The 13,776-nt window shown below is 32.6% G+C and overlaps 1 protein-coding gene across 1 annotated transcript; it reads left to right on the forward strand.

The window, feature by feature from the left end:
* Positions 1–6,690: 6,690 nt before the first annotated feature.
* On the forward strand, positions 6,691–8,063 carry LOC139510608 (galactoside alpha-(1,2)-fucosyltransferase 2-like). The gene has a single exon (XM_071297158.1). It carries the CDS (start codon positions 6,778–6,780, stop codon positions 7,684–7,686), a length of 909 nt encoding a protein of 302 aa, XP_071153259.1. The 5' UTR covers positions 6,691–6,777; the 3' UTR covers positions 7,687–8,063.
* The last annotated feature ends 5,713 nt before the right edge of the window (positions 8,064–13,776 follow it).

Consider the following 13,776-nt stretch of genomic DNA (forward strand, 5'->3'; position numbering starts at 1 on the left):
ATAAGATCCGAATTTCGAAGGCTTGTGTATTGGTGTTATTCCTACTTTTTTGCATTTTCGCCATTAACATGAATTATTGATCCCACTGTTCGAGAGATTATGTTGATGAGGGTTGATAAGTTGTGTGATGTTCAAAAATGTATATCATATAAACATTTTTATATACATGCAGTAGATGTTTTTCACGTAACATGACATAAAACAGAATAGGGGGTTTGATAAAGCATTGGTAACCGTGACTGTTATCGACGACGTGACGTCATTCAGATGGGGGTTGTAAAAAAACCTAAAACAATCCTGACTATATCGATATAATTCTGAATAGCTGATTAAGGACGATTGCCATTGATCGTATTACAAATATAGTTCACCTAAATTTAACACTAATTATATGATAAAGAAATGTACGGCATGCCTAAGATATGAATGGGAAAGTGCCACTCATATGATATTGGAAATACTGTCATGTGAAAACAGTTTGATTTCCGAATTTACGTTTAACTTTATGTATTTCAGAATATTTGTTTTAACGTGAAAAGAAAGCAGTTTGCATGTAAGTTAATCTATATAAAGCTACTACTAGTTAAGTGTGCAAGATATGGATATTAAAAATAATTTATCTAAAACGAGATGAAATTTCATTTGTCTGTGATATGTCTTTGCTGTACATATTGTAAAATATATGTTTAAATAGACATAAAATGCATTAAAAAGCTTTAAAACACATATAAATTCTAAAAAGGGGTGAAAAACACAAATTTCGTTCTAAAGGACATGACCTTGACCTTTCACCTTATGATCTTTGCTATAGTCATTTGTCCCTGATGTCATTGCAAAAAGACCAGATGGCTCGAGTAATAACTAAGAACATATTTTGCTCACCATGTTGTGGGTCTAAATCCTTTTTATTGTCTTGAGGGAACCTTTAAAACAAATTTTAAAAATCAAGCGTAAGATCATACGAAAATAACAGTAAATAAAAGTACTTTAGTTCTGTATTCAACTAACCAAAACTAAATGTTAATGCAATTATTGATGCTATCATCAAAAACAAACGTCAAAAATAAGAAGATTATGTCCTTCTGCATAGTCCATAGTTTGAAATCAATTCATTAATCCAGCTGTCTAAATCCCGTAATGATTGTTATGCAAATTAGCGATGCGATCATCAACCCAAACAGCAGAATATATATTTCTTCCTCAAAAGTCCAACCATGGGTATTGCTTTACGGAGTGTATATAAGTTGAGCGATGCAATCATCACTTTACCCAGCTCGCAAGTAAATTTTTTAGAGTAATTTTAGTTTAGCGATGCAATCATCACTCTAAAAAGCATGCAATCGTTGCTTAATTTTAAACAAAGTGTTATTTTTGTTTAGCGATGCAATCATCAACAAAACAAGTAAATTGAACTGATTCCCTAAATTTCCTCTTCGACAATCTCATAACTGGTAGAAAATAAAGTTTATGCCACATTTACTTTATTTACATTTTAAAATGAAAGGCATTTAAAGACAAATTTGCGATACTTTATCACTAATTATTTAGGACAAATTACCAAAAAATGAGATGGCTTATTGTTTAAAAAATAAATAAAGAAACAACACTGTTCATGTAGGAAGTACTGGCGATACAGTATATTTTCTGTGTTTCTCAAATTGTTCATACTTTAATACAGTTTCTTTCTGTCAATTCACAAATTCTGAGTAGCAACAGTCTGGCAAGAGCTGGACAAGGATGAATTCCGTCAATAAAGTAGTTATAAAATATTTATGTGTATCTGGGGTTATTGCCCGAGCATTTTCTATAATTCGTTATTTTGTGAATATTTTCGTAGTAAATTGTTGGATTCACGGATAAAGCTGTTTATTGCATCGATTTGTTTAACCAATAAGTTATTGTCATGTTTTAACAGTCCAGGAGTAGCATGATTTAATAGGCATTCCAATGAAAAATTTGATAGTTCAGTAATTCTTGAAAGGCAAGCTTTATAGTGGGAAAATCTTATATAAAAGCATGAATCTCTTTGTAAATTTTTGTCAATTGATTAATATTTGAATTATCTCTTGATATTAAAGAAAGAAATATATCATCTTTTGACTTGAGATCATTCGTTCATAGCCAACCGTAAAGTAATATTTTAGGATGTCTCTGAAATTTAAGTCCCAAATTGTCTTTAACGTACTGCAGTTGATTGTTCGCGGATGCACAACTTTTAAACTACTACTTAATTTACCTTTCTGTCCTTGAACTAACTTTATTTTCTAAAAATCTGGGTTTACTTTCCCTCAAAATTACAGGCGATATCTACAGATAACTATAAAAGCCTTTAGAAGTACTTTACCATGTCGTGGGCCTCAACCCTTTTAGTTGTCTGGGGGACTATAAGATTGTAGTCACGCTTTTTCTAATTTTTATTTTATTCTACTGTCATCAAACAACCACATGTATGACAGACAGCATTAACTGTTCACTCCGACAAGCATAAGAAAAGTATACAGTCCTGTAAAATAACAAAATACAGGATAAGTTATGTTCCTCATTTCCGGTTACCAGAAATAGCAAATAGAGGTATATAGCAACCGTTAACAGAGGTTTCACCGAAAGGGAAAGATAAAATCGTTTCCATCAAAATGCATGTATTAGTAAGATGCCCCTTAATTACTAGAACATTTTCCACTTTTCAAGTTTATTTATATGTTTTGGAGTTTAGAATGACGTCCATTTTCACTGAACTAGTACACATTTTTGTTTGGGGACCAAATAAAGCCCGATTCTGGATGCGGGAGTTGCTCTCTTAGTTGAAGACCCATTTGTAGCCTTCAGTTTGTGTTTTTTCTTCTCTTTTGTCGGGTTGTTGTCTCTATGACATATTCCCCATTTCCATTCTCAATTTTATTCTATCAGTTTACTATTTTTTAAAGAGTTTTTCTTGATAAAGGTCAAGGTCATCCTGAAAATTTGACCTTCAAGCATGTTCATGGGCATTTTGTGATCATTCAATTTGTATTATTTTGAAAAATAGAATAAAGGCTGTGTCGCTCACCTGATATTTTTGTTTACAATTGATTCATGAAATAATGCAACCCCATACCTGTGCTTTAGTTTAAAAGATATAAGCTACATACTTCATTTTACCTTTATGTTCTATATTTAGCCATGTCGGCTATGATGGTTGACAGGCAGTCATCGGACATAATTGTTTGACATACATACCCTTAAGATGATTGTTGCCAAGTTTGGTAGAATTTGTTGCAAAGTGGAAGATTTTTTGTACAAGATTACAAAAATTTCATAAAATTGTTAATAATTGAATTTAAAGGACTGTAATTCCTTAAGGGGTCAATTGTCAATTTTGATCATGTTGACTTTGTTGAAGATATAACTTTATTGAACATTATTACTGTTTACGGTTTACCTCTAAGTTTCAAAGATATTATTTAAAAAATGCATTTCCCCCTATTTTCCATTTTCAGCCGTGTTGGTTGGTAGGAGGGGTCATTGAAAATATATCATAAACTACATTCCCTAAGAATGATTGTGGTAGGAGGGGTCATTGAAAATATATCATAAACTACATTCCCTAAGAATGATTGTGGAAAGGTTTGGTTGTATTTGTCCATGTAGTTTCAGCGGGTTTTTTTTTTTTGTTGTAAAAGATTACTAAAAATTCATAAAATTGTTAAAAATTGAATTTAAAGGACTGTAATTCCTTAAGGGGTCAATTGTCAATTTTGATCATGTTGACTTTGTTGAAGATATAACTTTATTGAACATTATTACTGCTTACAGTTTACCTCTTAGTTTCAGAGATACTAGTTAAAAAATGCATTTTCCCCTATTTTCCATTTTTAGCCATGTAAGCCATGTTGGTTGGTAGGAGGGGTCATTGAAAATATTTCTTAAACTACATACCCTTAGAATGATTGTGGCAAGGTTTGGTTGAATTTGTCCATGTTGTTTCGGCGGGGGAATATTTTTGTAAAAGATCACAAAACTTTTCGATTTAAAAAAAATTACTTTCAAGGTCAATTACTCCTTATGGGGTCAATTGTCAATTTTGATCGTGTTGACCTATTTGTAGATCGAACTTTGCTGAATATTATTGCTGCTTACAGTTTACCTCTTTATCTATAATAATATTCAAGATAATAACCAACAACTGCAAAATATCCTTTAAATTACAAATTCAGGTACAGCAAACCAACAACACCTTGTCTGATTCGTTTGAAAATTTCAGGGATGATAGACCTTAACATAATAAACCTTTTTAACACTGTCAAATTTACTCTAAATGCATTAATTTCAAAGAAATAAGTCAAAAACTGCATTATTTCAAAGATATATGTCAAAAACTGCATTTTACCCCTATATTAAATTTTTATCCATGGAGGCCATGTTTGTTGGCAGGTGGGGCCGTCATCAATGATCATTGTAGCTAAGTTTGGTTAAAATTGGACCAGTTATTTCAGAGGAGGTTTTTGAAAAAGTTTACGGACGACGACGGACTACGACGGACGACGGACGCTAAGTGATGAGAAATACTCACTTGGCCCATTGGGCAAATGCAATGACGTATCGGCACAGAGTTTGAACGATTTGTCAGGGGTGTGTCATGCCTTCTTTCGAAATGTCGCTTTGTTAACTTGCAATTTAAAATTCGGTTCAATATGTCGGTTTAATACAAAGCAGGGTTCATTCTCATTTCACCTTAATATGTTCCTGTCCTGATATATGTTCGTAATATTTTGCCATTTGACGTTAAACGAAAACAAGAGGCTCTCAAGAGCCTGAATCGCTCACCTTAAATTTTTTGCTTAAATCTTCCATCAATGATTATTTTGGATTTTCAATTTATATAAATGGTTCTTCGATTCTGTCACATCTTCTTCAAAAGCAAACACAAGAGTGGACACACTGAAATGTCTCGTTTGTCTTGTGTTCATAATATAATTTATGATGAAAGTATAAAAAAAACATTGTATACCCCAAGCATTACATAATTGCTGTTTACAGTTTATCTACATCTATAATAATATTCAAGATAATAACCAAAAACAGCAAAATTTCCTTAAAATTACCAATTCAGGGGCGGCAACCCAACAACATCTGAAAATTTCAGGGCAGATAAATCTTGACCTGATAAACAATTTTACCAGATGTCAGATTTGCTCTAAATGCTTTGGTTTTTGAGTGATAAGCTAAAAACTGCATTTTACCCCTATGTTCTATTTTTAGCCATGGTGGCCATCTTGGTTGGTTAGCCAGGTCACCAGACACAATTTTTAGACTAGATACCCTAATAATGATTTTGGCCATGTTTGGTTAAATTTGGCCAAGTAGTTTCAAAGGAGAAGATCTTTGTAAAAGATAACTAAGATTTACGGAAAATGGTTAAAAATTGACTTCAAAGGGCCATAACTCCTAAAGGGGTCAACTGACCATTTCGGTCATTTGACTTATTTGTAAATCTTACTTTACAGAACATTTTTGCTGTTTACAGTTTATCTCTATCTCTAATAATATTCATGATAATAACCAAAAACAGCAAAATTTCCTTAAAATAACCAATTCAGAGGCAGCAACCTAACAATCGGTTGTCTGATTCATCTGAAAATTTCAGGGCAGATAGATCTTGACCTGATAAACCATTTAACCTCTTCAGACTTGCTCTAAATGCTTTGGTTTTTGAGTTATAAGCCAAAAACTGATTTACCCCTATGTTCTATTTTTACCCATGGTGGCCATTTTGGTTGGTTGGCCGGGTCACCGGACACAATTTTTAAACTATTACCCCAATGATGTTTGTTGCCATGTTTGGTTCAATTTGGCCCAGTAGTTACAGAGGAACAGATTTTTGTAAAAGATAACTAAGATTTACGGAAAATGGTTAAAAATTGACTATAAAGGGCCATAACTCCTAAAGGGGTCAACTGACCATTTCGGTCATTTTGACTTATTTGTAAATCTTACTTTGCTGAACATTTTTGCTGTAACAGTTTATCTCTATCTATAATAATATTCATGATAATATCCAAAAACAGCAAAATTTCCTTAAAATTCCCAATTCAGGGGCAGCAACCTAACAACGGGTTGTCCGATTCATCTGAAAATTTCAGGGCAGATAGATCTTGACCTGATAAACAATTTTACCCCGTCAGATTTGCTCTAAATGCTTTGGTTTTTGAGTTATAAGCTAAAAACTGCATTTTACCCCTATGTTCTATTTTTAGCCATGGCGGCCATGTTTTTTGATGAAATGGGAATTAAAACACAAACTTTATTCTAGATACCCTAGGAAAAAATCAGATGAAGTTTGGTTTGAATTTGTTCAGTAGTTTCAGAGGAGAAGATCTTTGAAATAGTTTACGACGAACGGACGACGACGGACGGACGACGACGGACGCCAAGTGATGGCAAAAACTCACATTTCCTTTTGGAAAGGTGAGCTAAAAAGTCGTCCTTAAATTTTTGTTATTATCATTAAATATTTTTGGTGTCTGTCAAAAATAAAGACAATGATAAGGTAAACAGAAGCATAGTCATTTAAAATGAAAAAGTAATAATTTTTCATTCACGAAAAAGAGACAAGAAATTCAGTTCAATAACCTTACAAGTCTTACCCTGATGTCAAAATGGATCAAGATATATTTTTCAGGTTATGTAGTTATAGGCGTCATATACATATTGATTGTGAGTGGTATACAACTCTGTGGAACATTTCCGATTCTATTGATCTTAGAAACAGGGAACAGTTCGCACATAGTGAAATACATAATGCGTGAGGACAAAGAAACCATGTCTTATGAAAGAAACAAAATAACATTCGAAAATATAGGACCTTCAACAAGTCGTAAAAACGACATGTTGACACACAATGGAGCGTTATGTCCCGTTTTCGAGCAGCGTTTGGGAAAGAATATATTTCAATTTGCTTCTACGTTCGGAATAGCAAAGTCGAAAAATATGACTATCATTCTTAACAAAAATGACAGGATAAACAGAATTTTCAAGCTGACTATTGAAGTGAGGAAAGATACAAGCGTTTGCAATAGTTTTAAAGTAAGAAACGAAAGACTATCAGCTACACATGATAAAAATCTTACAAATTTTAATCAAAAAGAAAGTTTTAGATTACGGCATTACTTACAATCGTGGAAATATTTCTTTCCTTTTATCAAGGAATTGAAAGAGCAACTCACGTTTCGTGCAGAAATTGTGAATAACGTAAGGGAAAATATAGTCAAAATCCTCCATAAATACAACAATGTATCTAGCTATAATACAACATTAGTAGGTGTCCATATACGAAGAGGTAAACTGGCTTATAATAGACAAGGTTTTAATGTTGCTTCACCGGAATATCTGATAAGAGCTGTCAATTATTTCAAGGACAGATATAAAAATATTATATTTATAGTTGCATCTAATGAAATGCCTTGGGCCAAAAAATATATGCCTTCTGATATATCTGTAGAATTTATACAAAACAAAGCTGAGGTCGACATGGCAACATTGGCATCTTGTAACCATACAATTATAACGGTTGGAAGCTTTGGTTGGTGGTCTGGATGGTTGGCTGGTGGAGAAGTGACATACTTCAAGTGGCCAGCTAAGCAAGGATCAGGATTGGAGAAAAGAATGAATTACACGGATTATTTCTATCCAGGATGGATTGGGTTGTAACATTTGTCCATTAATTCATGTATGTGTGCAGTCTCATAACGAAACAAAGTATTTTAAAAGGGACATATCTGGACAACTAACGATTGCTTTCACCAAGCATTAAAGGATGTTGAGTTAATTTATTTAAAGGAAAATGTAATACATGTTTTTATTATTTATTGTCATCAAAAGACGATATCTACATAGTTTCAAGGATTTGTATAGTCTATACAAATCCTTAATGGTTTTGACTTTCCTACAAATTGCCTTTCGATTAAATTTGTTAAATTCGATAACAAATGTTGCACATATAAAGAGAACACGCTGTAATCCTCACTGATATCAATCGACAGTATGCCTTTTCAGAATCCAAAGAATCATGGGTAATTTCATTGTTCGTATCCTCAAATGAAAATAACGTCACGTTTTTGGTTGAATTTCCATTATTTATAAAAAAAAATTAATCAATCACGACGTTTTGGTGTACACTTTTGAAAATATTACCCAGGATGCATTAGATTTTAAAACGGCAAATTGTATTCATAGTTTGTATAAGAACTCTTATTAAAAGTTACAGTTTTTATACAATAACTTTCAATGGCTATATAGAATTATTATACTCTAGTTAATTTGTTGGTCTTTATACAACTTCAAACCATTGCATTATTGATTGACCATGCCTATGTTGAATATTTAAAACATGGGGAAAAAGAACCCAACCGGCAATAAGAAAAATGAAAGAGTGAAAGAAAAAAAAACGTTATCATGGCAAATTAAAAAACGAAGATAAAGAAGCAAGCCAACAAACCACTTCACGACAAACTAGAGAGAAAGCAACACGAACAGGAGGTTAACTCAGTTACAACCGAATGACTGTAAATTCTTCTGTTAAAACAAACTTGTAATTCAACTAACCTATTTGATCGTTATTTAAAGCAAACTATTGTGGCACTTACGTATGTCTTTGTTTCTGTACTATATATATTTTCTAGGTGTTAACAAATATAATTTACAACTGCAATCATACGTCTTCCAAAACATAAATCTTCGCTTTTTAGATGGTTCTCATTTTGATCATTTTATTCATTTTGATATAGTAATAAGTAGAAAATTTTGGTTTTGCCGTTTGATAAGGGACTTCCGAATTTGAATGTTCCTCGGAATTCGGATTTATTTACTTTCCAGAACTAGAAATAAAAAAAAACCAAACAGACATTGCTTCCTCCGTCCCATTTTAGACGTATACCTCGAATTTGACTAAGTGGTCATCTCAGTACTAGAATCTATGACAAACAGGACAATTTTGATTTCGGAAATATCAAGTTCCAACATCTGTGTAGCAATATACTAACTTCACCTGCATATGGTATATACATTTAACAACTAATTCGGTATGCAAGAGCTTGTATAGCTGCTACTCAAACTTTGTAAAACATTTCCAGTATATGAGCAGAAAGTGGAGGAACCAGGTTTATTTTTAAGTCCATTTTCTAAAAAACACAGCCATCGGAAGATACCAAGACCTTATTGATAAAATTCCGTATCAAATTGATATAATGTTCAAGTATTTGTCTTTGCTGATTATTGACCCTTACAGTTTAGTCCATTTTTGGTAATATTATTTTGGTGTGGCTCTTTACTTATGCATCTCGCTAATTTATTGTTGTACTATAGTCATTTTTTTATGTTATTGTCTTTCATTCTTGCTTATGTGCTTTTTCCAAATGCCGTTTTGTTTTTTATTTTTTTTTATTTTATAGTGTTAAAGCTAGATATAAAACAAGAATGTGCCTCTTAAAATGTTTTGTACCATGTCATGAATATGGCAGTTGTAATCAAATAGTCCGTTCCTATGTATGTTGACGTTGGTTTTTGATTTATTACTATTGAACAGCAATATACTACTGCTGTCTTTATTTATTCTCTATATGTCTTTTTTTTTAAAGTATGTGTATTATTAAATTTAAACCATAAATGAAGGTAAGAGTTTTACAATGAAAATCAGTAAATAGAATTAGATATGATATTAGAATGTCGTGATTGTGTCTGGTTTTAATCTATGTAATAAAAAGGTACTAGTTTTGTTTTCATGTATTATACCGTCACAAGATGTTTGTTATCTACATGTAATTGAAACACCAACCTAACGACACAGACCACCAAATGACATCCAGAGGTCTGTTTGATCTGAGCGTCACTGATGATCAATTATATGGTAATTTTTTATAAATTTCCTGTTACAAAACTTTGAATTTTTCGAAAAACTAAGGATTCTCTTATCCCAGGAATAGATTACCTTAGTCGTATTTGGCACAACTTTTTGGAATTTTGGGTCCGCAATGATCTTCAACTTTCTTTATAACTATTTTTATCTGAGCGTCACTGATGAGTCTTATGTAGATGAAACGCGCGTCTGGCGTATTGAATTATAATCCTGGTACCTTTGATAACTATTTACCGACACTGTAATGATCTTTTGTTTGCACCTGTCCTAAGTCAGTATCTTGTCTTAAGGAGGGATAAATCCTACTTTGTAAAGGATCACTCTGATTCAAACAAAAAATTCTCTGAAACTGATATTATCAAGATGCTTGATTTCTTGATTGACAACATATTTGTTACGTTCGGAGGACGTGTTTTTCAACAGACTGTCGGCATTCCAATGGGAACAAATTGTGCCCTCTACTTGCAGACTTGTTTATTATTATGAGGCTGACTTCATGCAGGAACTTCTTAGAAAGAAAGATAAGAAGTTAGCGATATCTATAACTCTAATTTCCTCTATATAGATGATGTTCTTTCACTAAATAATTCAAAATTTGGCGACTATGTGGAACGCATCTATCCCATCGAAGCAGAGATAAAGGATACTACAGATACAGTTAAGTCGGCCTCATATCTTGACTTACATCTAGAAATTGACAATTAGGGTCGGTTGAAAACAAAACTTTACGACAAAAGAGATGACTTCAGCTTTCCAATTGTGAACTTTCCATTTCTAAGTAGCAACATTCCAGCAGCACCTGCATACTTGGTATATATCTCCAAATTCATACGATATTCCCGTGCTTGCATTTCCTATCATTATTTTCTTGATAGAGGATTGTTGCTCACAAGGAAGCTATTAAACCAAGAGTTCCAAATGGTGAAGTTGAAATCATCCCTTCGTAAATTTTACGGACGCCATCACGAGTTGGTTGACCGTTTCACAAATGATATCTGATATGTTCTTTACGTCGTACTTACAATCCCCTTCCCTTTCATGAATGTGACCTACCGAATTAGACTATTTACGGGATCTGTTATCACATAAGCAACACGACGGGTGTCACATGTGGAGCAGGATCTGCTTACCCTTCCGGAGCACCTGAGATCACCCCTAGTTTTTGGTGGGGTTTGTGTTGTTTATTCTTTAGCTTTATATGTTGTGTCATGTGTACTATTGTTTGTCTGTTCGTCTTTTTCATTTTTAGCCATGGCGTTGTCAGTTTATTTTCGATTTATGAGTTTGACTGTCCCTTTGGTATCTTTAGTCCCTCTTTCAGGTACCTGATGTTCAGTAGTTGTCGTTTGTTGATTAGGTTCATAAGTGTTTCTCGTTTCTTGTTGTGTACAAGATGTAACGTTGTACATATTATAATATGTACAGATATTTTGTACAAGTTATCAGTGTTTTATGAACAGCTTAACATCAATGGACGATGCAAGCACACGGTCTTTGGTTTTGCATGTTTCTGTAATATTTCCACAGCTTCATGATAAGTCTAACTACCGATCATTGATTTAAACACATTATAAGAACACAAACAGACCTTTATGGTTTTGGTTTTGTATAAGGAGAAAAATAAAATTAGATTTTAAACCTTTCAGGTATCTTTATTTCCAGTTTTAGGACCAGGAGAATATCACTAAATGTTAGGTTGAAGTATTTTGATTTGAATTAAAGACATTAAACCGATACATTTTAGAAGATCAACTTGTATCACCTGGTGCAAGAAGGTGCGTATCAAAAATCTTTTAATTTGTACAAAAATCATGTACAAATTATAATTTGTACAAACTTACATCTTGTACACAACATATAGATTAGACTGTTGGTTTTCTCGTTTGAATGGTTTAAAACTATTTATTTTTTTGGGGCCCTTTATAGCTTACTGTTCGGTATGAGCCAGGCTCCGTGTTGAAGACCGTACTTTGAATGTCTAAATTGAGGTTAATTTAAAATTACATTTTTTTTAGTAAGCACTCCATATTCTGTTCGATCTACTTTATATCTTGTGATTAGCTTTTTATTTACATGACAATACAACAATTAGTGAACAGAACAATTCATACAGTAGATAATATATGTAGGAATTCATCAAAACATGTAAAAAAACCACCTATATTTATCTTCCTTTGAACTGTAACTAAGGCACATATTGTCATATGTCGTGGCACATGAGAAAGCATTTGCGGCGAGGATAAATTTTTTATGAAAACGAAAGCATATTATTGAAGAAACATTGTTAAGAACCATGTAAGCGATTCATAAATTAGATAACTTGGAAAACCAGACTTTGTGCAAGGTGTTTCTGAATTTTGACAATACGCTCATCATATTTCAAATCATGTAGTCTTTTTCTTCTACAAACTGAAAGTATGCTCTCTTCGGAGTTCGGCATTTTTGTTATTTTTTTTTCTTTTAGGGGGAATTGTCTGTTAATGACATATGTCAAGTGTCTCAGTTAAATGTTTTCCTAGACCGAGAAAAGCTATGCATCGACAAGTAGTATGGGCACCTGTCACTTGTCGAAGACCGTATGTTGACCTATAGATGTTATTTTGGTCTTTCATATTTAGTTGATTGATGTCTAATTGACATCTACCCTTTTGATATTTATCTCTCGAAATATTATCCGAAGTAATTCTATCGCATAACCTTTCATGTGTAACAGTGTTCATTTCGTGTAGTGTGTTGCGTTCTGGTGTATGTCGCGTTGTTATATATACAGTCATGTGTATATATGCTCTCTTTTGAGGTGTATAAAGTACAACAGTTGTGGATCTAGGGGGCGAAGAGGGTGTACCGAATATTTTTTTTATCACAACAAAAATAATTACAACTCTTAAAAACTTCCTTGGTCTGCCACTGTAAAGTGCCAGATTTTGTTACCTGATCATCGTATTCTTATATGCTTCAATATAGATAACTAGACCATCACCTTATTGGTACATAGACAAAACGCATTCCGATAGTTTTGTATTTGCTTGCAAGGTGATATTTAACATGTCAATCTCTATATCACACTGAGAGTAGTGCTGACTGGATATTACAGATACTATCAAATGCCTTGGACTCTGGATAATTTATATCGTGTTTAAATCTTATTTGTTATATTGACCTTTAAAACGATTTTATTGAAGAAAATATCTTAACGAGGCAAATTTAATCTACGCAGTTTATTTAGAATACATAATTAACCTTTTTTTACATAGACGTACACTTGTACTGATATATAACAATTGAGGAACAATTCCTGATGAAAAAGCGGAGAAAAAGATTGTAATCAAACTCTTTCTGCCATCCAATTTCTTTATCTTATATGTACCCTACATCATCTATTTTTTTGTTTTAACATAGACAAGCATGTGAACTGATATTAAACAACTGAGGGAGAATTCCTGATGGAAAAAGCGAAGTAAAGATTATAATCAACTCTTTGTGCAATTCAATCTGTGTTTGTTTACTCTATTTTGCTTTTAAAGGCTAACATATTTGACGAAATGCTTTTATTGATACATTGAACAAATATGCCTATTTGAGAGGGCATTTCTTATTTTTAGAGGTTTCACAGAGAAAAAATGTCCCAAATGCTTTGAATAAACAATTTATTTGAGGACATTTTTTTTATATTCAAAATAATGAAGAAAAATATTTTGTTTGAGTCTTGTTTGAATAATTATAATCATAGAATAAGTCCCAAAACGAAACAAAACGTTAAAAGTTAAACGATTTAACAAGCGCAAACTTGCATCTTTACCTGAACCAGTAAAATAATATCATAGATAATAGATAATAATATAATGATAATTGATTTTAATTAAATGAGATAATCTTATTGTTTTAAC

Source organism: Mytilus edulis, chromosome 2 (genome assembly GCF_963676685.1).
Source record: "Mytilus edulis chromosome 2, xbMytEdul2.2, whole genome shotgun sequence".
In the NCBI taxonomy this organism is placed as follows: Eukaryota; Metazoa; Mollusca; class Bivalvia; order Mytilida; family Mytilidae; genus Mytilus; species Mytilus edulis.